The sequence below is a fragment of the Fusarium venenatum genome, assembly GCF_020744135.1.
Source record: "Fusarium venenatum strain MPI-CAGE-CH-0201 chromosome Unknown EDB82scaffold_4, whole genome shotgun sequence".
Lineage (NCBI taxonomy): Eukaryota > Fungi > Ascomycota > Sordariomycetes > Hypocreales > Nectriaceae > Fusarium > Fusarium venenatum.
The window spans coordinates 1,375,334-1,401,220 of NW_027072132.1; the positions used below are offsets into that span (position 1 = coordinate 1,375,334).

At 47.0% G+C, this 25,887-nt stretch overlaps 11 protein-coding genes across 11 annotated transcripts; 6 read left to right on the forward strand and 5 right to left on the reverse strand.

The window, feature by feature from the left end:
- The first annotated feature begins 769 nt into the window (after nucleotides 1-769).
- Nucleotides 770-2,162, forward strand: EDB82DRAFT_512033 (uncharacterized protein). The gene has a single exon (XM_065608916.1). The coding sequence runs from the start codon at nucleotides 978-980 to the stop codon at nucleotides 2,001-2,003; it is 1,026 nt and encodes a 341-aa protein (XP_065463228.1). The 5' UTR covers nucleotides 770-977; the 3' UTR covers nucleotides 2,004-2,162.
- Nucleotides 2,163-4,771, reverse strand: EDB82DRAFT_512034 (P-loop containing nucleoside triphosphate hydrolase protein). Its single transcript, XM_025737263.2, has 2 exons — nucleotides 4,573-4,771; nucleotides 2,163-4,521 (listed from the first exon to the last, which is right to left on the reverse strand). The coding sequence occupies exons 1-2, from the start codon at nucleotides 4,699-4,701 to the stop codon at nucleotides 2,263-2,265; spliced, it is 2,388 nt and encodes a 795-aa protein (XP_025592142.1). The 5' UTR covers nucleotides 4,702-4,771; the 3' UTR covers nucleotides 2,163-2,262.
- A 157-nt stretch (nucleotides 4,772-4,928) lies between these two features.
- Nucleotides 4,929-7,051, forward strand: EDB82DRAFT_467244 (uncharacterized protein; the record flags this gene model as incomplete). Its single annotated transcript, XM_025737266.2, has 1 exon — nucleotides 4,929-7,051. The coding sequence occupies exon 1, from the start codon at nucleotides 4,985-4,987 to the stop codon at nucleotides 7,049-7,051; it is 2,067 nt and encodes a 688-aa protein (XP_025592143.1). The 5' UTR covers nucleotides 4,929-4,984.
- Nucleotides 7,052-7,378: 327 nt separating this feature from the next.
- Nucleotides 7,379-8,848, reverse strand: EDB82DRAFT_479641 (S-adenosyl-L-methionine-dependent methyltransferase; the record flags this gene model as incomplete). The annotated part of the gene is made up of 6 exons (XM_025737267.1): nucleotides 7,379-7,586; nucleotides 7,633-7,878; nucleotides 7,932-8,051; nucleotides 8,100-8,181; nucleotides 8,228-8,611; nucleotides 8,740-8,848. 6 exons carry the CDS (start codon nucleotides 8,846-8,848, stop codon nucleotides 7,379-7,381), a joined length of 1,149 nt encoding a protein of 382 aa, XP_025592144.1.
- A 2,140-nt stretch (nucleotides 8,849-10,988) lies between these two features.
- EDB82DRAFT_292876 (uncharacterized protein) lies at nucleotides 10,989-12,214 on the forward strand. The gene has a single exon (XM_025737268.2). The coding sequence runs from the start codon at nucleotides 11,189-11,191 to the stop codon at nucleotides 11,843-11,845; it is 657 nt and encodes a 218-aa protein (XP_025592145.1). The 5' UTR covers nucleotides 10,989-11,188; the 3' UTR covers nucleotides 11,846-12,214.
- A 1-nt stretch (nucleotide 12,215) lies between these two features.
- On the forward strand, nucleotides 12,216-14,181 carry EDB82DRAFT_292884 (uncharacterized protein). Its single transcript, XM_025737269.2, has 3 exons — nucleotides 12,216-12,598; nucleotides 12,648-13,221; nucleotides 13,272-14,181. The coding sequence occupies exons 1-3, from the start codon at nucleotides 12,465-12,467 to the stop codon at nucleotides 13,986-13,988; spliced, it is 1,425 nt and encodes a 474-aa protein (XP_025592146.1). The 5' UTR covers nucleotides 12,216-12,464; the 3' UTR covers nucleotides 13,989-14,181.
- Nucleotide 14,182: 1 nt separating this feature from the next.
- On the forward strand, nucleotides 14,183-16,594 carry EDB82DRAFT_292885 (fungal-specific transcription factor domain-containing protein). The gene is made up of 2 exons (XM_025737270.2): nucleotides 14,183-14,610; nucleotides 14,664-16,594. Exons 1-2 carry the CDS (start codon nucleotides 14,482-14,484, stop codon nucleotides 16,497-16,499), a joined length of 1,965 nt encoding a protein of 654 aa, XP_025592147.2. The 5' UTR covers nucleotides 14,183-14,481; the 3' UTR covers nucleotides 16,500-16,594.
- A 63-nt stretch (nucleotides 16,595-16,657) lies between these two features.
- Nucleotides 16,658-17,205, reverse strand: EDB82DRAFT_512048 (RmlC-like cupin domain-containing protein). The gene has a single exon (XM_025737271.2). It carries the CDS (start codon nucleotides 17,040-17,042, stop codon nucleotides 16,689-16,691), a length of 354 nt encoding a protein of 117 aa, XP_025592148.1. The 5' UTR covers nucleotides 17,043-17,205; the 3' UTR covers nucleotides 16,658-16,688.
- Nucleotides 17,206-17,589: 384 nt separating this feature from the next.
- Nucleotides 17,590-19,119, forward strand: EDB82DRAFT_292903 (uncharacterized protein). Its single transcript, XM_025737272.2, has one exon. The coding sequence runs from the start codon at nucleotides 17,619-17,621 to the stop codon at nucleotides 18,816-18,818; it is 1,200 nt and encodes a 399-aa protein (XP_025592149.1). The 5' UTR covers nucleotides 17,590-17,618; the 3' UTR covers nucleotides 18,819-19,119.
- A 445-nt stretch (nucleotides 19,120-19,564) lies between these two features.
- Nucleotides 19,565-20,799, reverse strand: EDB82DRAFT_512051 (uncharacterized protein). Its single transcript, XM_065608917.1, has 2 exons — nucleotides 20,140-20,799; nucleotides 19,565-20,090 (listed from the first exon to the last, which is right to left on the reverse strand). Exons 1-2 carry the CDS (start codon nucleotides 20,651-20,653, stop codon nucleotides 19,618-19,620), a joined length of 987 nt encoding a protein of 328 aa, XP_065463229.1. The 5' UTR covers nucleotides 20,654-20,799; the 3' UTR covers nucleotides 19,565-19,617.
- Nucleotides 20,800-23,698: 2,899 nt separating this feature from the next.
- Nucleotides 23,699-25,606, reverse strand: EDB82DRAFT_292913 (FAD dependent oxidoreductase). Its single transcript, XM_065607421.1, has 4 exons — nucleotides 24,864-25,606; nucleotides 24,498-24,816; nucleotides 24,226-24,451; nucleotides 23,699-24,173 (listed from the first exon to the last, which is right to left on the reverse strand). Exons 1-4 carry the CDS (start codon nucleotides 25,302-25,304, stop codon nucleotides 23,855-23,857), a joined length of 1,305 nt encoding a protein of 434 aa, XP_065463230.1. The 5' UTR covers nucleotides 25,305-25,606; the 3' UTR covers nucleotides 23,699-23,854.
- Between the last annotated feature and the right edge of the window lie 281 nt (nucleotides 25,607-25,887).

Here is a 25,887-nt window from a genome sequence, read left to right on the forward strand (position 1 = left end):
AGAACATTCGGATACATGACATGGTGCGGGAGATGGAAGCATCACCCTGGTATTTTGAGTGGGTGCGATTCAAAGGTTGGGTCAGATTCTTCCTCTGGCCGCCCTATTGGTTTCGACGTGGAGACCAAGAGCCTTTCGATTTCAATTTCGAAGATAATGTGGTCAACAGTGACGGTGCTCCGACGGACTGGACTCGCGTGTTCTCCCCCATGACATATCTGCTGGTTTTGAGGTGTTGGTTTGACAAAACCATGGACCGTTTCTTCAATCTATTTGATCGTCTGTGCGGTATACAAGTTGGACAAGTACAAAGATCGTTCCCCGTGCGCTTAGTCTGGGCTCTAGCATTGAGCTGTGTCGCTTTGTTCCTACTTACGAGCTCTGGAGCTCTGCGACATGTCCCTGATTTCCCAGACATCGGCTCTCTGAAACCAACTATGGATTGGCCGAGCACTGAAGGATTTGGTGTTGGTAAAATAATACCCTCGGTGTCATGGCCTTCATTACCTTCATGGCCTTCATGGGGCAGGGACGAGGATGACTTTTCTTTCCCTGATCCATTTGCCAGGGACGACGTTGTCATCCCAGATGACTACAAGAAAGCATTGGACGCGCTGAAGGATCAAGCTAAGATCCAAAAGAAGGCGCTCAAGAGGCTAGAAACAATTCTTCCTCGGATTGTGCATATGGATCTCATTAATGGACGCCCATCAATCAAGCCCGAGTTTTGGCATGCTCTCCAAGATCACCTCAAAGAGAGCGGAAGCTTCTTGAATCTCGACAAGAAGAGCGGCAACTTCGAAATTTCTTCGGAAAAGCAATGGAAAGCTATCGTGGCACGTCTCGGAAAAGATAACAATTTTCAAGGCAAGCTCGATGGCATTGTCGGCAACAGTATCCAAGACAAACTACCAAACTTCTGGGACACATGGTTCAGGAACAACAATGATGTGCTCGAGCCGCTCGTGGAAAAGGCAATGGCTAAGAAACAAACTGCCGGCTCCGGAGCCGCATTCGATCAGAAGCTTGCCAAGATTGTTGGCGAGGAACTTCGCAAGCAAAACGAAACTGCTTTCTCTCGAGATGAATTCATGGCACATCTCAAGGGCGATCTGACGAAGCATAAATCAGAAGTCGAAGCTGAGTTTAACAGGCTTAAAGAGTACATGAACGATCACATCAAGGAATCCATTCGGACTGCCAAGATGATGGCTCCCAAGGCAATGTCTGATGGCGAGATGAAGAAGCTCATTCGAAAGATCATCTACCAAACTCTTACAGATGGCAGCCTCGAAGCTGTAGCCAAGAGCAAGATTCATGCCCACTGGAACTCTAATCTTAAATACCAGGTCAACTTCTTTGGTGTTGGGGCTGGGGCTACCATAGAAACGAAGTTTACCGCGCCTGTTTGGGAACCATACAAGGACAAAGCTCAAGTAAAGAAAGCACTCGCGCTTGGCCTCACGGGGGTTCGTCCTCGTTCTGCTATACATGCACTTAGTCCTTGGCAAGAAGAGGGAGAACGCTGGTGTGGGTCGCATACTGAAGACACTGACGGGAGATCTCATGGCGTTGGACTGTCTATCCACATGGGCCATGAGGTTGTCCCTGAAAACATTGTTATTGAACACATTCACCCCAACGCAACAATGGACCCTGGTGCTCGACCACGACACATTGAAGTCTTTGCTAGATTCGAGGTCAAGGATGAACAAGAGCTCGTGCGAGACTACTCATCTAACAAATTCCCTGACCACATCAACGGCTGGGACTTTAATCCTTCTCCTTTACCAGATTCATTCGTAAAGATTACTCAATTCGAATATCAAGGCGATGAACTGAATGAAGGCGTACACGTTCATCACATCAACGATGAATTCGCCAATCTGCTCATTCCGACGGACCATGTCATCATTCGTGCTTTGAGCAACTATGGTGCACCGGACCACACGTGTTTTTACCGGGTGAGGTTGTTTGGAAACCGGGTGGATGAATCGGCATGATTTTGGTCTTGGGGCGTTGACGGATAGTTTGATTCATGTACAATGGTTTTGTATTATGGCGTAGCTTATACTCACAATGTCGTTGGGGATTGAAGCGTGGGAATGGATAGCTTCTTACTAGGCGTACTTACAATTCGATTATGAACTTTTATTATGACATTAGACCACACTTGTAGGAAAATCAACATTGAAACCATTAATACTTTGCATTTTATTTCGCCATTTTTGTCTCCTACATGTAAAACCCCGGGTATTGAACCTAATCCAACAGTCCTGTAGCAAGCGCCTCGAGATCCTCCAAAGTCTCGGGCTCTTCTTGGACCCTGATAACCTTTCCTTTGCCCTTGCCCTTGCTCTTCTGCCTTTCGTCGTCTGAGTCGTCCTCGAACCACTTCTTGGCTCGCTTCTTGGGTGGTTCCCTGTCTCCCTCGCTGTCCGACCTGTCGTCGCCCACAGGTAGCGATCGCAATAGCGCCAAAGGATCTTCGCCATCGTCGGCGTTGTGCAGCATGGGCGCATCTTCGTCGTCTGAAACGATACCCATGCGCTCTGCTCGCTCGGCAGCCTTGCGCTTTTCCTTCTTCTCGCGACGCTTTTGCTTGGCAAGGGCCTTGTCGTCCACATCTGCTTCGCGAACGCGAGATGTTTCGTCTTCTACGAACTTGCGACGCTGTTCCTCGGCTGGACCTTCACCCATGAAATCATCCTCATCCCTGAGCTCATACACGGCGTGGGCGTTACCGTCATCGTCAAACACCATCTTGGTAGAGTTACCCTTGAACTTGAGCATCTTCTTCTTTGACTTGAGGGCCTTCTCGCGCCTCTTAGAATCGACAACAAATGGTTCTTCTCCACCAAGACCATCGATGATTTTTGCTGTACTCTTGTATGCATTGTTTGCCTCGTCATCCAGATCGCCATCTCTTAGAACTCTCTTCACTGACAAAAAGTCCTCCTCATCACCCTCCTCATCACCGTCAAGCACAAGCTTGTTGTAGTGACTTGACAGAACGTCCTGATTTGTTCGCTCAAACATCTTGTCATACTTTGTTCGCACCTCGTTCTTCTTGGTCTTCTTCTCTCCTTCCTCGTCGGATTCGGATCCGCTGGACATACCCGCACGAGGCGCGTTCTTTATCTTCTTGATATCCTCGCCCTTTCGGAACTTGACCTGTGGTGTACCAGGAAGACCAAGACTAGCAGCGTATGCATCAAGATCGAGCTTGTTGAACTTGAAAACGTCTTTGTCTTTTTGCAGATGGACTGATCGTACGTAACTCATGAAAGCCTTCTGACCAAGATACTTGAGATCGGGGTTCTGGAAACACAGGCTCTGTAATTGATCCTTGATGCTCTTCTTCTTCTTCTCCTTGACATTCACCCTTTGTATGGGAATCTTCTTCTGCTCTAGCTTCTTCAACATGCCTGGCTCTTCATTTGGATCTAGGAATAGCACTGCGCGACCTTTGCTTTGATATCGAGCTGTTCTACCAACTCGGTGGATATATGTATCGACGTCCTCGGGACAATCAGCCTGAATAACCCAATCAACGGCGGGAAAATCAATTCCTCGAGCGACGACATCTGTTGCAAATAGGCATATCTGCTTTGCGGCAGTGAATCTGGAGGTAATCTCCAGTCGAGCAATTTGTTTCTGTCGTCCGTGCAAGTGAAGTAAAGGTATACCGGGTTGGAAACTTCGGAAAGTCTCATAGACGAATCGGACTTGTTTGCCTGAACTCAAAAAGACAATGATTTTGCTCTTCAAATTGGCTTTGATGAATCCGTAGAGTGTGTCAAGCTTCTCTGGCAGAGGCGTGACGATGTAATGTTGTTGAAGGTTTGTGGGAGTGGCGCTGACAGCGGCTTCGTGAACGGAGACGTATTCGGGGTCCTTGAGGCTGAGACGAGCAAGATCGGAGACCTTCCTGCTCTGGGTAGCACTGAACATGAGCGTCTGTCTTTCCCTGGGAAGATGCTCAACCAAAGCATCGACGGCAGATTGGAAACCCATATCCATAATACGATCCGCCTCGTCCAAAACTAGAATCTGCAGGTTGTCGGCGTTGAAACCAGCCGTCTGGTCAAAATGCTGCAGCATGCGACCAGGTGTACAGACCAAGATGTTCATTCGGTCCAATCGCTCGGCCTCTTCCTTCAAACTCTTTCCTCCAATAATTAAACCTGCTGAAAAGGAATGTTTTGTGCCAATCTTTTGGAGCACCTGAAAGATTTGTACAGCGAGTTCTCGGGTTGGCGAAATGATGAGTGCGCCGAGACCATCGAGTTCAGTCCATTGAGCACGGTAAAGCTTTTCGAGGACAGGAACAAGAAAAGCAAGTGTCTTTCCACTTCCTGTCTTGGCAGCACCCATAACATCTTTGCCCTTGAGGGCGAGAGGAACGGCTTCAGCTTGGACATCGGTAAGAGTCTGAAAATGAGCGATCTCGAGGCCTTCGGCGGTCGGCACGGAGAGAGGAAGATGGGAGAAGTTCTTGATGGCATCTGATTTAGGATCCTATATGGTATTAGTCAATATCAAAGTACCTTGTGCATGTTATTCACATACCAATTCAGCTACTCTTTGCTCGAGTTGTTGAAGATCTTCCTGGTCTCTCTTGCGCTTTTGCTGTCGCTGTTCAGTGCGACCATTTCTTTCGGGTTTGGGACCTCGCCCAGGTCGCGCATGAGGGGGCATTTTCTAGTGTTGTGATGTTAATGCGAGGAAAAGAATTGAGGCTCTAACTCTTGTTCGGCGCAAACCATGTTCCAAACCGAAGTCGCTGGAATTTTTTTGGAGGATGCGCGGTACTTGCCATGACCGATCAACCAATTGTGGGGGGCCTTAACCAAAAGAAGCTTACCGCCCTGGCAGAAAGATTTCACCGCCAAAAAATTGAATTCCATTTGTTTTTCTGCCCCTCCATCAAGCAAGCTTTGGTTGTGATTAACAAATATCAAATCAGCTTTATTATCACAAAATGGACAAGTCAAAGAAGTCCAGGAAGGGCGGCGACTCCGCCAGCCAAATCTCTGACAAGCGATTCCAAGATTTCGAGACTGACCCCCGGTTCCGATTGCCATCCAAGAGGCAGACCAAGACCACGATCGACAAACGATTCTCGCGCATGCTGAAAGATGACGAATTCACTGCTACCGCTAAGGTCGATCGATATGGCCGAAAGATCAAGTCTGATTCCAAGAAAAAGGCCCTGCAAAGATTATACGAAGAGGAGGATGAAGAGGATGAGGAAGACGGCAAGATCGAGGTCGACGACGATGAGGTTGTTCAGAAAGAACTGCTAAAAGCGCACGAGAACTACGATCCTGCTCGAGGTGGTGGTTTCTCTTCCTCGGAAGATGATTCTGAATCCGAGGAAGAAGAGGAGGATTCTGATGAAGAAGAGGGCGGCGCGCAAGTCGATACTGAGGGAGATATGCAGCGTTTCCAGGACGAGCAGAACGAGGTTGAGGCTGGAGAGGTGACAAATCGCATTGCCATTGTCAACCTTGACTGGGATCATGTCAAGTCTACCGACCTCATGGCTCTGTTCAACAGTTTCCTCCCCGAGACTGGTGGTAAGATCGACAAGATTACAGTGTACCCCAGCGAGTTTGGAAAAGAGCGCATGCAACAGGAAGAGGTTGAGGGACCCCCCAAGGCGCTGTTCAAGAACACCAGAAACCAAGACTCGGACTCGGATTCAGAGGATAGCGACGAAGACAGCGAGGATGGCGATGAGCGCATCAAGAAGAGTTTGCTCGAGGAGGGTGACGATCAAGATTTCGATAGCGATGCGCTACGATCTTACCAGCTTGATCGTCTCCGATACTACTACGCCGTTATGGTCTGCTCAAGCCCAGAGGTTGCCCAGAAGCTTTATGAAGCGGTCGATGGACGAGAGTACCAGTCATCTTCCAACTTCCTTGATCTTCGATTCGTCCCCGACGATGTCACCTTTGACGACGAACCCAGAGATGAATGTGAAAAGGTTCCCGAGTCATACAAGCCCGTCGAGTTTGTCACCAATGCCCTACAAAGCTCAAAGGTTAAGCTCACATGGGATATGCACCCCGAGGAATCATCACGCAAGGAGTCCATCAACCGTGCCTTCAGTGGTAGCCGCAACGAAATCGAGGAGAATGATCTTCGCGCGTACCTAGCAAGCGACAGCGAAGATGATGATGTTGACGATATTGAAGTGGTTGAGGAGGGTGTTGAAGAAAAGGAAGATGGGCCCAAGCTTTCCAAGAAGGAATTGGCCCGTAGAAAGATGCGAGCTGCCTTAGGCTTGTCTGAGGAGCCTACCAAGTCCTCTAAGAAAGCCCCTGTTGGAGATATGGAAATCACATTCACACCCGCCCTTACAGAGTCTGCGCCCAAGAAGACAGAGGAGGAGGAGACAACGATCGAGAAGTACGTTCGAAAGGAGAAGGAGCGTAAGGAGAAGAAGCGCGAAGCTGCTCGAGCCAGACGTGAAGGACGGGACCCTAATGCCGAAGAGGAGGAGGAAGAGGAAATCGAGGCTCCTGCCGGCGAGGCTGATGATGACCTTGGTTTCGATGATCCTTTCTTCACTGCTGCCGAACCCGAAGCTGTTTCCAAGGCATCCGTCCGCAAGGCCGACCGCCTCAAGAAGCGAGAAGCTCGCGAGGCCGCCGAAGCCGAGGACAAGGCCCAGAAGAAGCAGCTGGAGAATGTCATGGCCAACATTGGTGAGGATCAGGCTGACCATCTGGACCACTTTGACATGAACGAGATTGTCCGAGCAGAAAAGGCTCAACGCAAGAAGGGCAAGGCAAAGAAGAAGGCTTTGGAAAAGGAGACCCGTGGCGGTCTTCAGGAAGACTTCAAGATGGATACCGGTGATGACCGTTTCAAGGCTGTGTTTGAGAGTCACGAGTATGCCATTGATCCTTCGAATCCCAAGTTCAAGGCTACAAAGGGCATGACGAAGCTGCTCGAGGAGGGCAGAAAGAAGAGAAGAAATGTGGAAGAGGAAGATGATGCGCCTAAAGTTAAGAAGGCCAAGAAGGGACGAAGGTGAGTTGAGTTGATGTAATGTAGAATTTTTGTTGAAGATCGTCTTGGAGTTAGGTGATTAAAAGTTGGTATTTGATAGCACCATATATAAAGCATAGTTCACCATACTGCTTTCAAACATGATACTCTCACTAATACCATAACTGTGACTTTGCAGTACTATAGCAGGCGTTTTAAACTGTCTTTACCTAGTGGGCAGCAGAAAAGTCGGCGTCCTGAATCTTAGTGTATAAAAACAAGTAGTCTAAGAATCATAGTCTAAGGAGCATAAAGTAACCTACTAATTTCGTCTCATGTTTCCAGCAGTCAATTTCTCTGATACCCTAAGGCTTTACCCATCCAATGGCTTCTGGCCACTCCAGAAATGCATTTTACCGTAAGCATGAACATTCGGATCCCTCATAGACTGCCTACATTCCGCAAAAAACACTTCCATCTCTGCCTTTTCCCATCCTAATTGTGGAAAATGAAGGGCTCCTATCGTAGGAAAGAATTCTTCACAAGCAGTGCGATAGTACATGCCCACCAAACGCATCACCCTGGAACTTGTTAGCATGGTACTCAGACTACTTTTTGAGAACTTACTTGTCTTTTGGCCATGTTCCATAGGGTAGCTTGATAAAGTTGTGTTGAATGTTGACAAACCCTGCTTCGGCGAGATACTGACCCCCAAAAACTGCAGCATGGGAATTTGTTCCGTAAAGCGCAAAGCATTGAACTAGAAGTTCGGTGAAGCGTTTGAGAGGCCAGTCGTCTGGTATACTATAGTCGTCTGTGTGGACTTGGCCGTCTACGTCTTGGAGTTCTACCCACGCGCCAGGTTTTGTATTGCTGGATTGGAGGTCAGTATAAGGGTAGAAACAACCAATGGGGAGGTAACTCACGCATATATTTGCTTGAGAAGTGTCACTGGGGACTTAAGAATTGGTATCATATTGCGGAGGTGGACAAAGTCGAAGTCATCGCCATTCAGCCACTCGTCTTCAACGTCGTCAACCATGAATCTAATATGTCAACACTGCCATATCTGAAATAGGTGTAGCCATACTTACTTGACATTTGGAGGTACCCAGGACGGCTGTATAGGACTCAAATCCAGCCCCAACACCTCGGCACTGGGATACTTCTCCGCCACTAATCTCATCAGTCTCAATCTTTCAGTTTAGGGGACCAACATTACCCTCAATGGCCCAGATTCCCGTCCCTGTTCCTAAATCCGCTATCTTTTGCGGATTATCTCCAATAGGGGCGTAAAAGTATCTTCCGTCTGTGGCCTCAAGCATCATGGCATGCAACATATCCTCACGATTCTGCTCTGCTTCGTCATTTGGTAGAGGGTAACGTCCATGGCGGTAACGATGGTAGCGACGCCCGTTTTGGTAACTGTGCTCGAGGATACTAGAGTTGATGGATGTGGATGAAGAGCGGGTGCTTGCGAGGGAGATGTCGTCGGTGTCAAAGTCGCTGGCGGAGAATTCGCCGTCTTCATCGCTGCCGCCTGCTTCAATCAGGGCGTCGCCATGTAAGAGTCCTTGGTTGTCGAGGTTGAGGTTTTGGGGACTGTCTTGAATGGTGTTAGTGACTTGTGTAAGGGATAGCATCGGTGGTTTGCGCATATTGAGATTCCAATTGTTGTCTTGAGCAGCCTTGATGTTTCAAAGTTGACCTTGAGCCTTTGTTTTGTTTTCGTACCTTGTTCACTTTGTTCTACCACAGCAGTTGGCTCGCCACCTATTTGGGGACTTTCATGAGGACTGCTCTTGGCACTTGACCTTTTACTTCCAGAATCCTGACCACCCATATTTTGATGATATTGCTGATGGCTTTCGTATCAATGCTCGTATTAAGAAGTAGCCGTTCTGATAGATCTTGGAGGACAGGTTTATAATAACAGATGTTGTCCAACAATGGAGAGTCGTTTAAGGTCCAATGAAATAGATGAGATGATATGCAGTTGGACTCAAAATATGACGGGTCCCGAAAAGTGAATGCAACATCAAGGGTATAAGAGACAAGGGTAGCATTGCGGAACAGTCCATCATGAACTGATGGACAAGAGTATTTACGGTTACAGTTATCCGGCGCCAGTGGATCAAAGACGAATAATATCAGTTTGCATCGTTGTAGGGCAGAGTTTGGAATTCTTTACATCAAGTTGACGTTTTCTAATGCCAGATGTAGTCTGGGCTTCGGGGGCTTGGCATGAGAACATGCCTGCCGGGACGAGGTCAATAGGGAACTGCAAGCTTATTGATTTAATTACGGTATGATGAGAGCTTCCCGGGGTTACTTTTGTCGCCGATTAATTAATATTAAGAGAGTTACCTTATGCTGGCGTGATAGTTTAGACGAGGAGGAATTGTCAAAGCTTCGGGAGTCGATCTGACAGCCGTGGGTCTGCGATCTGGAGAATACTTAGCTTGATCATGGACCATTCGGTGGTCCATTCTTGGAATAGCTAGCCAGATGTCAAGCATGCTCGGGGAGTTGTCCTTGTTATTGGCTACTCCATGAATGCGGCTTGTCAATGTCCATTTCGGGTCTGAGACAACCGGAGCGAAATGTCAGGAACTGCTATGAAGGTTATCTGTATCCGAAATTAAAGGTCTGGAATATGGAAGAAACTACGTAAGTGGAAGCTAGGGGCTCATAGGGCTGTTGAAGAATTGATGAAGCTTGCTATGATCAGGGTATTGTTGGAGGTTACTGATTTGAAAGAAGATGGGTTTATTTGTTTCTTCACCCTAGCCAATACTGCCTCACAAGATCCATATTATCGGTATGCATTTGATGTTGCGCGTTTTGCATTGCACGATAACTGATGTACGTGACCCATGCCTGTTGTGCATATTTACTTCCTTGCTTGATCAAATGTCGACGCTTATTGGAAGACAAGAGAGATAACTCAGATAAGAGATCTGTCCGCGTGATGGTGAAAAGGGTGGGATAGTGTCTGTCTTAGTCTTGTTTTCTTTTTTAGCTGCCGTTTCCGTCAGTGCGGCTGGATTTTAGTATTACAACACCAAGTTTAACGTCGTGATGATTGATAAAAGTCGGTGGCTGGGTACTCGGTACCTTTTTTCTATTTGTGATTTCTCATTTACAACTGAAATATACGAGACAAATGATACAAGAGTCGCCCCTTATGAGACAATTGCACATGTCAAACATCTTGTCATACTTCATCATCGCAACGTTATTTGTGGCAAGGCGGGCAGCTTGTAGATCTTGGTAATGCAAAAGACCCGAAAGTAACAGATGGCAATGTTTGGGTACACCATTGCAAGACGCTTTGAGAGTTGTAGTAATTCCCATGTGGTAGATGGCAAACATCATCCATTGTCCATCTCGAGTCAGAGAGCTTTCCCGTTCCCCGCTCTGGGTTACAGCAGCCGCTTGGATATCAAATGGGTGTGCTCATGTGGCATTAGAAGAATTTATGTGTAGACCCTTGGAGACGGGGATAGAAATAGTGAGATATGTGCAGTTTGCAGGCAGGGAGTGCAATATGAGTGGGATGATTTTGATAGTGAGAGGCTGTTATCTCCACCAGTTCATTTACTATAGTTGATGAATCGTTCGATATTTTAATAACAGCTGATTTCCTATTCTCTGATTCTCTCTCATGCAAAATAGAGAAGAGTTTCCGTTTGTCGCCACTGAAAACCCCCTAATGATCATCATGATTCTCGCGACCCTCTCCAACATAATGATGTCTTCACCTTGACCGACTCGGAGCTTATGTTCCCACAATGTTAGCTGCTGTTAGCTCTGTTAGCTCTGTTAGCTCTGTTAGCGCCTGTGGTTGCATCGAGATCGTAGAGGGTTGATTGCTGCAGGTGTAATGGGGGGCATGTTTCAGTGGAGGTGTTTTTTGTCTTGGGGGTCATGACACCTTCAAACCTCTACTGCGGGCACTTTTATCTGTGGGGAAACGCGTGAGCTACAGTACCTTGGATTTTCTCTTTCTTTTTGTGCTAGGGTTTGTTTAATAGAGCAGTAGAATAACTTGATATTACCTGTTACCATCCCCATCTTTCCTTGACTCTCTGTTTTCTATTCTGTCTCAATAAAAACTCTACATCATCATCATCATCTCTCATAACTGCTACCGAGCAAATACTTCACCAAACAAAAGGCAATGCCTCTAGATTCAAACTCTCCTCTACTCCCCATCTCCACTCCTACAGCCATCGCATCGCCATACGAACAACAACCTCCACCAGCCCCCGCCGCAAACCATGTTCAGCGCCTCGCCATCGCAACATTTTCTCTCGCTCGCTTCCTTCGCGGCGTCTCGCTAATAGCATACCCTCGCTTTGGCCTCTGGGCCCTCGACATTGCCCCGGATGGCTCAGCCTACATGCTCGCCAGCATGATTGGCATCCGCGACATTTTGCTATCTGGTCTTTTATACACCAGCGACACGGCCAACGCTTCCGTCGATTACTCTGCCCGTCGCGAAGTCACCCGCGCTTTGGCGACGAACCTCTTTAGCGATGCGCTCGACGCTTTTGTGCTTATTTTCTACGCTGCTTGGTCCGACGATTGGGGTAATCCGATCGCCGTCATTGTCATTTCTGCTGTCATGGCCATCTTTGAACACTTGACGCTCTGGAGTTTCAGCGAGGACGATTGGGCGGCGCATGAACATGGCAGTCTGGGCGATGACAAGAAGGCGAGGATGAATGCGTGGCTGAGGGATTTGGAGCGATGCGATCCCGAAACATATCGACATGAACAGTCTGTTCCACCTTCGTCGCGAGCTTCGTTTCGGGGATATGGAGCTTTGGTTTGAGAGAGATGAACAAGTAATGTGCTACAAAAGTTGGGGGACTCATGATATCATATCCATTCTGCGACGGCGTTGGTTTTGTGCATTTAGATCGGCATGATTGATGTTTGGTGTTGGGGCTCGTCTGCAATGTCCAATATAGCGATGTTCGCATTTGTTTCTGCAGTTGATTCAGTTCAATACCATTGCTTAATCTTGTTTCATCGTTATTTCTGATTCATGGTATTATTTGATATTGTTCAACAGAGGAAGCTCTAGATGTCTCAGACAACTAATGAGATAAGACATGGCAATCATCAACCCAAGCTCAAATCCTTACATTAGTAAATATGAAAAGACAACAAACCAAATCATAAAACACCGGAAATACGCAATCCAGCTTGCAGCGATGGCGTGACAAATCTCATCTGAGGCATAATCCAAGGGCCTGGTTCGACTTTAGAAGGTGTCTTTCCATGAGTGGAGAATTACCGGCCACTAAAATCCTTGGACCAAGACACGACAAGACGACTGTTTCTTTTTTATATTTGCCTCTTTCACTATTTTTCATTAAACACAGAGTTGTTTTCACTCTCTTCTATATCATACTCGTTTGTGACTTGAATACTACCAAACTCATAAGATGGGGGTCGTAAAACGCGTGGCTGTCATCGGCGCCGGACCAGCGGGTGCCATTGCTGTTGACGCCCTCTCTCAAGAAAAGACATTCGATCTCATTCGGGTTTTTGAACGTCGCGAAGGTCCTGGAGGATGTTGGTATGTCTTGTAAAAACTCATGGTGACGATCAAATACTAAGGACGAAAGGATTGGCGATACAACACAACCTCCAACAATCTCCAACTTGGCAAAGCTCGCAGACCGCACAGCAGATGAGCCATTGCCTATTCCTACACAATTACCAGCTCTTCTACCAAAGTCTACACAACCCCGTCATGAAGAGTCGTCAATCTATCCATACCTGGAAACTAATGTTGACACATCGACTATGGAGTACACCCAGGAACCCATCCCAGCCATTCGAAGTGAAAGGTCAATCGGCATGCATGGCCCGTCAACACCCTTTAGACACTGGAAAGTCATGCGCGATTACGTTGCCGGCATCTTGGAGCGTAACCACTACGAGGATCTTGTCTCGTACAATACGACAGTGGAACATGTCGAGAAGGAAGGGGACGAGTGGAAGGTTGTACTGAGACAGGGTGGGAAGAAGCAGGATTATTGGTGGATGGAGACGTTTGATGCTGTTGTGGTTGCGAGTGGTCACTATTGGGTGCCCTATGTCCCTGCCATTGAAGGCTTGGAGCAATTTGAAAAGACAAGGCCTGGGAGTGTGGTCCACAGCAAACATTTCCGCGGGAAGGATACGTTTCATGATAAGGTAGGTTGTTGTGATGACTTACCAATGAATAGCACTGACGTGGATGATAGACAGTTGTGGTGGTAGGCGCCTCTGTTTCAGCAGCAGACATTGCAGTTGATCTCGTCAACACGGCAAAAGCGCCCGTTCATTGTATCACCATCGGGCACACATCAAATGTCTTCTTTGGCGACACAGCATTCGATCATCCCAACATAAGACAGCATCCATCCATTGCCAAAGTCACGGGCCGAACCGTGCATCTCATCGACGGCACCAGCATCCCAGATGTAGACCACATCGTCTTTGGCACAGGCTACAGCTGGACGCTGCCATTTTTGCCCAGTCTCCCCGTGCGTAACAACCGCGTACCGAATCTATACCAGCACGTCGTCTATCAAAAAGATCCTACGCTTCTCTTTGTCGGTGCGGTCGGCGCAGGTCTCACGTTCAAGATTTTTGAGTGGCAGGCTGTGTATGCAGCGCGTATCCTTGCGGGGCGTGCAACAGTGCCATCAGAAGAGGAGATGCAGAAGTGGGAGGCTGACAGGATCGAGGAGCGAGGTGATGGACCAAAGTTCTCTGTCGTGTTTCCAGATTTTGAGGATTACTTTGATACTGTCAGAGAATTGGCTGGTGAAGGAGAGTCGGGCGTGGGACGTAAGTTGCCTAAATTCAAGAGGGAGTGGTTTAGGAATTTTATTGAAGGGACTGAGTTGAGGAAGGGTTTGTGGAGGAGGTGGAATGCGATGGCGCGAGAGGAAGTGGGTGTGAAGCCGAGATTGTAGACAAGCTGTTAATTGGATCTATAGATAGATATTAGAGGTACAGGATAGATTTCAACGCCTAGTTTGCCTTGGTGTAACTCGAATACAACTTTGATTATATCATAGGCGGTATGTGATCGTATAGGTGAGGCGGCATTTGATATGCAACGGTTAACACGGATGGTTTCCGGTATATAAACAAAGTGGAGTTTGTCCTTAACGGCAGATAAGAACCACAGTCCAACATTAACACTGCTAAACGGTAATCGTCACTCAATGGAACTCGGCTGCCGAAGCCCATCTTTACTGTCCAAAGGATTGGTCCAGCTCCTTATCAGCTGTCTGGTTACGTCGGAGTGAAACTACTGTTAGGCGACCGCACTAATTATTAGTGGCTGATAGTGATGTATTTCCCCGCGTTTTTTTATCTTGTCCCACTGACCAGGGCCTCTCTTATAGCTGCCATCTAAGCTCCATCTGCATTACTCTTTCGTCAACAACCATTATTGTTTCTATGGCATCAGAAATGTCTACCAAAACATCAAGTGCCAAAAAATCTTGCAGACGTTCATCCATATCCAAACCAAAGAATGGATTGAACCCGCGATCACGATCAGGCTGCACAACCTGCAAGGCCAAACACGTATGCTAACCCGATTCCCAGAGTTATCAGCAAGACTGACTTGTCTTGAATAGACAAAATGCGACGAAACAAGACCTGAATGTCTAAGATGTGTGAACAAAGGCGTCAAGTGTGGTGGTTATTGGAAAGAGTTTAAATGGTCCTTTAAACACCAACCGGGAGAGATAGAGATTGACCTCACCACTACATCACCGACGTCTTCACGCAGAGGATCTGAAGTTCAGCCCGAGACTTCACCTACAGCGACTTCTTCTACCTTAGTTGATACCAGTGAGCTTGATCAGTACCTTCAGATTGAAGAATTACCCGTTCAAGACCCCGTTTCTATTATGGACGACGACACTTGGGCGACGAGCCCTTGTTCAAATTCCGATAGAGACCTCTTGACACGATCGGGCTCGATTTCAGAAAACTGCGACATGACAGTATCAAACGTCGAAATGACTTCCCGATCCCTCACTCCTCCTTTCGAACCGCAATACTACCAAGCGACGCCACTTACAGTTGGTCTTATCACCGATACTTCATCCCTACTCATCAGCAACTGGTTCGAACAAGTCTGCACGCTATGGTCAGGTTTCGACTCGGACTTCAATCTCAACCGAAAACTGGCGCTTGAGTTGTGCACGGGTTCTCAATCTGTGTTCAGCTCGCTGCAGAGCATGTCAGCTGGCTTTCTGTCTACACGGTTACCCCATATGAAGCAATCAGCAGTGTACTTTTTGCAAGCAGCGACAACATCAGTTCTTTCAGAGGCGCATAATACTCTGCTGAATCCATGTACGGATACCCTGCCTGCTGGTGTGCTGTTCTCGCTGTTCTGCGTGGGGACGACAATGTGTTGGGTCGATGCGCGGCAACTGGGGATACCATTCTTTCAATCGGCAACAAAGATTCTAGACCGCCTGAATCGACGTGTAGAAAGGCTCTCCGCCACGGATTTGGAGCTTCTGTCCTTCTTTAACAGAAGTCTGACGTACTGCGAGATGCTCCTTGCGGTTGTAAGCCAAGACGAGAACGATACAACCACACATACCCAGTCCGACGGCGCACTGCAACTTGCTGAACGATATATGGACGACTCTCCTCATCCATGGACAGGAATTTCTCCCCTCTCGTCACAGCTTTTCGGCCAATCAATAAGTCTCTGTCGAAGTTTCCGGCGGAACCTCAAATTACCTAAAGAGACAGGTCGAGATTTCCAACGGGCTTTGGAAGAGATACAAGAAGCACAGCGACTGGAGGAGAAACTACTGAGTCTCGAGTTTCAGAGTAGTCTTTCCACTACGAACACGGGCGATTACCGAACACCATCACTTCATCTCGCACAGGTTGCAGAGGCCTATAAACTTGCAGCGCTGCTCCATCTCTACCAGACATTCCCCGATCTTGTGGCCCTGCGACTGCCGAGCAATTCAGTGCATGCAAACAGTCGACATATTCCCTGGGAGGAGTGGATTATCCCATTAAGTCTTCGCCTGGTCAACGTTCTAGAACTCATCCCGCCTAATTCAGGTACTCGGGTTATTCAGCCGTTGCTGTACATCACCGCTAGTACGGGTCTTCGCTATGATACGACTACGATGCTGGATATATCGACGTTCCCCTCGGAAGCAGACTTTGCCTCGTCGAGTTTTGTTAATGACCCCTTTGCGCCCCCACCTACGAACGTTATATCACGCTTGTCTCTTGATATCAGCAACGCGCGGCATTTTATTATGGGACGGCTTAATATGTTGGAGAGTAGCCTGCCGCCCAAACCGGTTATTATGGCTAAGGAGCTTATCAAGGCGATTTGGGAGGCTTACGATGATGAACCGCCTGGTGTGGCTTCGGTGCATTGGGTTGATGTTATGGAAGATAAGAATCTGAGGTCAATGTTTGGGTAGATACGATTGTTATGATGTATTTTTTTTTTAATTTTTAATTTGGGTTCATTATGCTTGGAGTTAGGAGTTATCATGGACGAGCACGTTTACTTGAACAAAGAATCTAATTGTATATTGGGAATTTATATTGGCCTTCTTTACAAGAATTCTATCACCAATCCCTCTTTATGACATTTCAATCCCCATTCCTTATAGATCGTTGAACTTTCTTGCCCCAGAGTAGAACGCCAGTCCCGTATCAGGAGACGAAAAGGTAATAGTCGCTCCGTTGGGAATAAAAAAGATATCGCCAGCCTTGGCCTCGACCTTTTGTCCCGTAGAATCCTCGAGGACAAAGTTGCCTTCGAGAATGATCTTGGTCTCGTCGTACTTGTAGGTGTATGTCAGGGGCTCGCCCTTATTGACACGAAAGAGGCCGCTTGTGATGGGTTTCGCGGCATCATCGGGGGTGGAGTGGATGTCTCCGATGAAGGTGTTTCCGCCTGACAGAGGAGGAATTTCGAATTTGGATTGGGCTTGGGCAAAGTGTTTAAAGGAAGCCATTTTGGATATTTGTATTGTGTACTTTTAAGTGTGGTTTGAGTGATGTAGAAGTGTTTGTTGATACAGCTAAAACGAAGGAGATGGACGCTTCATATACAGTTTCTACACCAATTCCCCCTCTTCTCTGTCTCTCCTCCTTATTGATTATCTGCAAGCCTCTTTCGAGAAGACTATCATCACAGCTCGATGCAAACACCCTCATTCCCTCTTTAGAATAATGTTTCCGGTGACATCTGCGGGGTGATAACGAGATCTCCGTCGTGATAGTCAACTTTTTCCTATTTGGGAGAAGATGGCCGGAAGAAGAGAGACCCACTTGTCCGAGTCGGAACACGGGGTAGACCGAGTCGCTTGACCACTTGAAGCAGCGATTTCCGGGCACATGATGATGATTGATTGATATGATACGCAAAATATGTACGTAACTGGACATGTACTTGGAAGATGTAAGTAGCAGTAGTTGGAGTGCTTGTGGGGAGAGTTAAGAATGTTTCTATATCTATCGTGACTTACACCGTGAAACCGTCATTGTTCGCATTATCCAATTATCACCAATTCTTTCTAATCTTGACCATCATGGAAATCTCATTCTCTTCCTTTGGTCCCCATGAGGTAGTGGTACTCCTCAGTATCATAACCGGCCTCGGTCTCTTCATCTACAAAGTCCATGACACTATCAAAAGCCGTCGCAGCTTTAGATCCAAGAGCAAACTACCCCCAGTATCAGCAAACTACACACCAAGTGACTACAAAACACCCATCCCAGGGCCATACCCCAACTGGTCCATCGAAAACACCAAGCCTCTCCCTTACAGGGCTTTTCGCTATGGTCCTACCTACCAAGCCACCATGGGTCTGCGCACATGCCCCGTAGAGGAATGGATTGAGCTGGATAACCACTTTCCCAAGTATCACGCCGACAAGGCCAAGAGAATACCGGAGAGGGGTTCCAAATGTGTTGCTACCCATCCCGATGCCTATCCCGCTGCTATTGAGCTTCTAGAGGAGATGGCGGATTATCTTCCTGCGAGATACCCCAGCCTTTTTGAGAGAACGTCTGTTGGAATCAAGAACAAGTGGTCTGGCGAGGACTTTAACATCGTTGAGAGACCCTTGGCTGAAGATCCCATGGCTATATGCGCGCGTCTCGTCCAAGATGATCTTGCCATCATGGTTGAGCGTCCCGACGGCCAATACTACCTCCTTGCAGGAGCAATCCTACTAGCTGGCTTCTGGCGCATGTCTGATAAATACGGCATGTCCCTGTCCGAAATCCACACATCAGGCGACGTTCCTCATTTCAAGGAGAAGCTCGAGACAGGCATGTGCAAGTTCTTCAAGCGTTTACGCCCTGAAACAGTCTACAACCGCAACAACTACTTTGTACAAGTCGACGAGGATCTCGCGTGGAGTTGGAGTATCGGTAGCGAAGACTCACCGTCTGTGAGCTGGAGCACGGCTGAGAAGAACAGGGCGATAGAGCATCACATGTTTCGTTCTGAGAGACAGTCTCTGCGTCGTCTTCCCAAGACGGGTGCTGTGGTGTTTACGATCCGAACGTATTTCCACCCAGTGACGGATATTGCCAAGGAGGATTACGTTCCTGGTAGACTGGCGAGTGCGGTGAGGAGTTGGGATGATAAGGTTGCGAATTATAAGGGGAGACAAAAATATGGTGAGGTTTTGCTCGAGTATCTTGATAGAGAGCATGAGAAGCAGGTGGCGAGGGGTCTGCAAGTTGATAAGGAGCATGAAGTTAGGAAATATCCTTGGTAGATAGTATATATAAGTTAGACGAGCGTCAGAAGTAAAATTTGAGAATTTACCAACGATCGTTCCTTTTGATGCGACATTTATCAATGCACATTTATCATGTTCCGGGTAGACACCAGTCAAGGCTCATTGGACATTTTGACCATTTCCATTGCACTCCAAGGTGATCGAACTATAGCACACTTGAAAGTTAAATGCCACAAAGAAGTGAAGCTATCTCCGGGTCGCAATTTAACAGTCATGTAAAAACTTAAATTGATACGTCGCTATATGAACGACTCACAAATCTCGCTTAGCTCATATTCCACTTCTTCTCCCACCCAGGAAAGAAAGGGTTCTCATCCAACGTAGTCGGTTGCCAATCCGCAGGAATCAAGCCCTTGTCAATCTGCTCCCTCTCCCATCTCCTCAACGTCGGCTTGGCAACATGTTCAACATGCCATGTTCCCTTGTACTTCATGATATTCTCCTTTCCCTCATTAAGCACCTTGAGGACCAGGGACGGAACATATGGCTCGTCTCTAAACTCGGACATAGGCGTGAAGAGCGCTTTAAAGTTGAACACGATGGCACCTGAGAGAGGAAGACGACGGAGAGTCTGCCAGTCAACTCGCAAATGGACATCTGCCTCCGTCAGGGATGGGCTTTGGGTCTCGCGGGTCTGGAATTCGGGGTCTTCTGAGGGGATGAAGAGTGGCTGGCCAACTTCTAAACCCCAGGATCCGCGCTGGATAGGACTGTCGGTGGGCATTTTTGTAAAGAACCTGTGAGTATTAGTTCCTGCATGTGCGTAAGTGACACTTCAGACGTACCTATCCATGCTGAACTCCATCTTCTCCTTGTAATCGGGCACAGGAGCATGTATCTCAGGCAATCCCAGTCCAATCTTCTCACTCAACTTCCACCCTACCGATGAACATATCACACCCGCTCTAAAGCAGTAACGCCCTGTTGCAGGGTCTCTCAAAGTAAGCGCAAAGTCCTCTGGAACATGGTTGAGAAGGAAGAGCAGAGGTTCAATCTGGCCAAGGTCCTGCTTGACTCCCAAAAGGTGATTGACAAACACTCTGCCGTGAAGTTCAAATGCTTGGGGATATCGGGCGCATATGAACTGAATCACCATCTCCATGAGTTCCTTGCAAGCGAGCTCAGACCCGGGAAGGGCTTGAAGAACATCTCTGCCGTATTTTGCGTAGAGGATTTGACGCTGAATAATGCGAGACCGGTACGTATTCTCAATCTCGATCCAGAAATCGGGATCCATCTTCTTTAAGGCTGCGAGAGTTTTAGTTCACTCTTCAGTACAAGGTGAAGGACAGCTTACACATAGTCTGATGGTAAGCCCATCGAAACGGACGATATGGTCTCGGCAACGCAGCGTCAAGATCAAAGTTCTTCAATGGTGTTGGGAGAGGGACACCAGACAACTTTGCGTAATCGGGGAATGCACCAAGTCTTTTGATCTCATCGACGCTGAATCCCGTAAAGTTGTATGCTGCAGGGTTCGCATAGCGATAATCTTGGTCCAGTCTGAGGAGAAGTCTAGGCGCTGCTGAAAGATCTACGTTGTTTGGGGAGAAGTCTGGAGAGATCTCAGGAAGAACATGACGTTGAGGTGGAGGATAAACATTTGTATAATCGGCAGACGCAGTCTTTTTTACAGGTTCTGGCGAAGGTGAGGATAGGCGGACATATCGATTGAGGTTCTTTCGCTTGACGAGGGTATGAACTAGAAGGCCCAAACAGGCACAAGCTGCGGCGCACAACGACAGAACGAGGGAAGAATGGACATTATTAGAATGAAGAAACTCTTTGATGGCAAGCATATTGAAGATCATGAACAGATAGTATCTCGATGAGTTGTCACAGTCATTCAGCAGCCTTCTTTTCTTTTCTTATGACCAGCCCAAACACCCATCATCATGCAATCGAGACACTGCAGTCAATCACGAGATAAACAGCTTATCAAACCCGAATTCAGTTATACTTTGAGGAATGCAAGGTTAGCATGCCCTGTTTGAGGATAGTTTGACGCGGGGTACAGTAGTCTTGAGACACGGCTTATCGGATCAGCAGCGGGGAGTGTGACGTATAGATAGAGGGTGATAAGTATATGCACGGCAATGATAAACAGATAGAATAGACGATGCATGTACTACGGATAGGGAAATACTTTGCGGCCGTGGGTTGACGCTTCTTCTATCATGAGATCGGCTGATGGTTTGTTTACTTGATCGAGACTATAATGGATGTCTTGACTCCTTCTGGATATCTTTGACATGATCGTACGATATCGTTAAGTCAAGATAACAACATTTATATTCATCTCTTGTTTAGTCAGGTAACTGGGCTTATCTGTCAATAAGGCCTAGGAAAACATCCTTCAGACAGAAGGTTTTCTGTTGTAAGTAGAAACTACCAATGTAGTAAGTTGCAGGGTAAGTCAGGTCCTATCAGTTGAAGGTTCTTTTCTGTATTCGCTAGGCTTCCCTGAACAAAGAAGAGTTACAGTTGCTTCATCTCATCGTATATAATAGATGAAAACCCTCGTTACTACTTTCTCTATTACTATTTACGCCTGTTGCTCCGATAACTTGAATGGCTACTGATCAACTATAATGAAGTGCTTGCAAGCCAGCTGGATACTTTTGACGTTTTATGAATAGTGCTGGCAATGAATTCGATTAAGCCGGCATAGACTCCGGAACCTCTAGGTCTAGTGTTAATGCTTAGTATATACTCTTCTCTTTGTCCAAAGAACAAGTCTGGACAGGCTGTCAAGAATATCCTCAAAGACCTCGCCAGGGGCCACACTCTTCTACCACGACTCCATCACCCTGCCACTCTACTTTGTTTAGAACGGGTATCTCAAGGCCTGAGGATTGTGTGGTATCGGTGTGTAGTGCCACGCAGTACCCGTACGCCCTAACGACAGCTTTACTGATACTCCCCTGTCTACTGTTGGTTGGCACGGTCTGGGTGACTGGTATAATACCAACGGCATGAAGAGCATCGAAGAAATCGCCGAAGTTGTTAATCCTGGTACTTTTGCTCGCATCATTTCCCTTAATGAGGACCCCGACCAAGATCGCTCTGCTACCTTTATTGGTAACTACAAATTGTTCTGCATTTTAGCGCGACTCGAATGCAGTCTTGTTGAGTATGGAATGGGGTACTCTGGGAGGGCTGAGTTTATCTCAGAGAAACGTTACAGAGTAATTGCGATCAACAGATGGCTTTCTATAAATAGGAAATGAGTTAAATTCAGCACCTTTACTAAGCCTATATCATCGCTCACTGTTGCTGAATGGGGTTTCTGCGCTTGTCAAACGGAGGATGTAACTGTAGCAAAAGCAGCCACAAACGGTATGAACACAAACCGTCCCGACGGTTAATGGTTATATAAGTGGATATTTTTAGTCAGGCGGCTTTTACTTGAATCAACGTTGTTGGTGACGGTCGTTGACTGTCGTTTCCCCGCCATATTCAAAGATCTGTTGGTAACGTAAAGTCGTGTTTACTACTCATCCCAAGAAAACAGACTGTTCACCCTTAACGGTCTGTGATTGGGTCTTGTTCGGATGGGAACGAAAAAGACAGGCTGAACATGATCACAACAAGGACTGAACTCAAGTACTGTTCGCCTATGCCTACCATTTTGACAACAAACACCAACACATATCAAGTAGGACAACAAGAACCTGCACAGCACTGAACAAGAGTAAGAGTGTAGCGACGACAGAAAGTAAATTTAGCATATAAAACAGCAAAAACGTCTCCCTGGAAACCAAAACAATATAATTCTTTCTTACTCAACTCACCTCATCCAAACAAAGACCATCGAATCCTGTCAACTCTCATCTCAAACTATCAAATTCCACACACCTCGACTCATCAGAAACACCGCAAATATGCCAGACTTTCGTGGTCTCTTCACCTTTGCCAGGGTCATCACCTGCAGCTGCTTCTGTAGTCGCAAACCCGCCAAAATCCGAACCTATCAGTTTGACAACGTTCGAACTCCTTCTGGACAAAAACAAGAGAAAGATTTATCTGCAGAGGATCATTACTATGGTATTTCCCAATCCCCTCATGGTGTGCTTCCTGATCCTGACAAGTTCGAGATCGTCGACGAACATGACGAGTCTACTGCAGCTGGTACTGTAGTGAAGAGGGACTAGAGCAAGGCTCAGGCCAAGGTTACACAGTGAATGGGCTTCTTTTTGACGGAAATTCAGAGGGATGTTATGGACTTGAGAGCATAGGTGGAGATCGAGTTTATATTCATATCACTCTGAAATTAGATCAAGATTGCTACAGTGTTGTACTTGTGACTTCGGATCAACGGACCATAGAATGGTAGTGATCATCCATAAGGGAAAACAAAAGAATCAAACTAAATACAAACTTTATTCACTGTCATCCCAGTTATAAGTGACTCCATCATCTTCAACCGGCTCGTGACTCACCTTGGAATCCTGCATTCATTACATCAACTCACGCCCAACCTAGAGTTCCAAACTAATGCCAGTACCGACAAAATTTTACCTCCTTGTGTAACTTCCACTAATCAGGTCTCCTCTCTAACCTTCCAGCCGTCAAGTCGTCGTGTTATCGGTGGAGTATCCCGAGATTGCCACGCTTACAAGAGAGAAGAGAGAAGAGACAACAACGCTAAAGTACAGAAAGACGAAATTAACAAGTCAGCTTACGCCATCAAGACCTAACATTTAGCCTGTTTATTTTTGCACCACAATCCAACTTTTCTTTGCCCACTCCCGCGTTTAGCATCTTCTCCACGCAATCCCTAGACTGACCTGAAAATGGAGTCGAATGCAAGCATTCCTAGTGCAAACTGTCATGTGATGATTTATTCCTTGTTTGGTCCTTTCTAGACCCTTTGCGGTAAAGTGCGTGCATAGCTCCATCTCCGCTGCGAGTGAGAGAGGGAATATGTAGATCGATTTGTTCAGTTGAGATATGAGTAAACTAGACTAACTAGTTTTTTGGTTTTACCAGGGGTGTACACATAGACAACATCAGATACGACTGCGGCTCCACGTCCAAGGCAACTTTCCACCAGCAGGAGCATTTCTTCCTTTCCAGCCTGTCAGCTCAGACAAGTCCCTTCGGGGATACGGGTGAGGGTCTTGAAAATCAGTGGGCTTCTCTCCGAATTTCCATCTCCAGAGATCTTTGAGGCCAGGGTCAAGTTTGTTCTCGACAAGATCGGCTACGTATTTTCCAATGATGGGGAGGAACTTGAAACCGTGGTTCGAACCGGCCGTGGCGATGATGAGATTCTCGGTTTCCGGATACGGGCAGATTCGGAAGTTGAGATCTGTGGCCATGCCATCCCTGGTGCGTTGTTAGTTTTGTGGAACAGAGGGTAGAGAGAATAGGAACTTACCAGCACATTCGTGTGTGGACAAAAGGTCGATCTGCAAGTTCTGGCATCATGTCTCTAACAAACTGCCTAATCTCCACTTCAAGCTCCTGAGGACATCCGTCAAAGGGGTAGTCACCGATGGAGTGCAAGATAGAAGAACCAGCGTGTTCATGGTCCTCGTAGTTGGTCACAAGTCTTACGCTGCATAGTTTGATAAGACCGTTCTCATCAGGGGGAAAGATGATACCTTTATTCTGTTAGTTTAATGCCTCAAAGTAGAAGATGTAACTTGCCCTGTTCAAAGTCATCAATGATAGGAATGTCCTTGTACTTTTCAATCTCATCAGGTTCGAGTTTGATCACGCAAATCACAGACGTCTCTGCTCTGACATCGGTTCTAGCACCGTTGATGAGAGCTGGAAGACTTGCACCCGCTGAAACGATGATCTTGTCTGCAAAGTGATATCGGCCATTGGCAGCGATGGCGCCTTTGCAAGTCTTGTTTTCGTCGTACACAAGCGTCTTGATCTGGCCAGAAGGGCCAGTGATGTATCTGACGCCCATTGCTTCTGCAGCTTTGGCCATGCGGAGAAGGGCTTGGCCTGAGGGGACCTAACAACTGGTTAATTAGGGTCTTGACATGACTCTGGAATTCTTACCCAGCCAGCTTGAGGACTAAACAAATTCGTCCATCCGGGGAAGTCCCCTGTCAAAGCAGGCCACTTTTCCTTCATCTCTTCTTGGGAGAGGTACTCAACTCCTTCTCTGCCTGTCTTGTCGGCTAGAACCTTTGCATTCTCAAGCCATTGGTTCGTCTCTGGGTGACCGCCCATAATCCACCCCGTCTCAGAATACAAACCTTGGAAAAGAGACTCTGGGTCTTTCCAGACATCGAGAGTTTCAAGACCGAGCTTTGCATAGTGTGGGTTGGGATAGTCGGCACGGATGACCTTGTTCAAGTCTGTGCCTGCTGAGTCTCTTGATGGAGCTGCGAAGCGGTCTACTACAGTGACGTTGGTGTAGCCACGTTGAGCGAGGTGGTAGGCTGTAGAGGTTCCAAAGACGCCTCCGCCGATGATGAGAACTGATGGTTTACTCATTTTGATAGATCTTGTCCTTGATGAGGGAAGAAGGAGTGTTGTGATTACAATTCTACGATCTGGAATTAGTCTTGGAATTTATAGTTGTGGGATTCCCTCAGTATCATAGTCTAGATGCGGTTTGCATCCAGACTAAACAAACGCTTCATGTCTTGTATGCTGTTTGATTATCTAGCCCAGCATTGTGTAGTTTCCTCATCTCTCCGCCGTACTAAACAATCAGAGTTTACACTTCAACTAGTTAGTAAAGAGACAACAAAGCTTAGTTGTTTTCTCTTTTGTAATTTGCCTCTGGTTTGAGTAGTCAAACCGAGTGATTTACTAGACCACATGACTACTAGATTGATTATTAGTCAGATTGTCGGCCGTAAAAAACCGAGGCAAAGAAGGGACTTAAAGATAGTTTGACCGAAAAAGCGGAATGATAACCCTGCGTTGATGATCATCGGGTACATACTGCAGGGTGCATTAGCGGCCGATTTAACACCACCAGGGTGATAGAGTTTCTGAAGAGTCGAGAAATTATAGTACAGATTCAGTAATGGCCGTGACGATTGTTAGTGTATCTGAGCTGATGGGATTG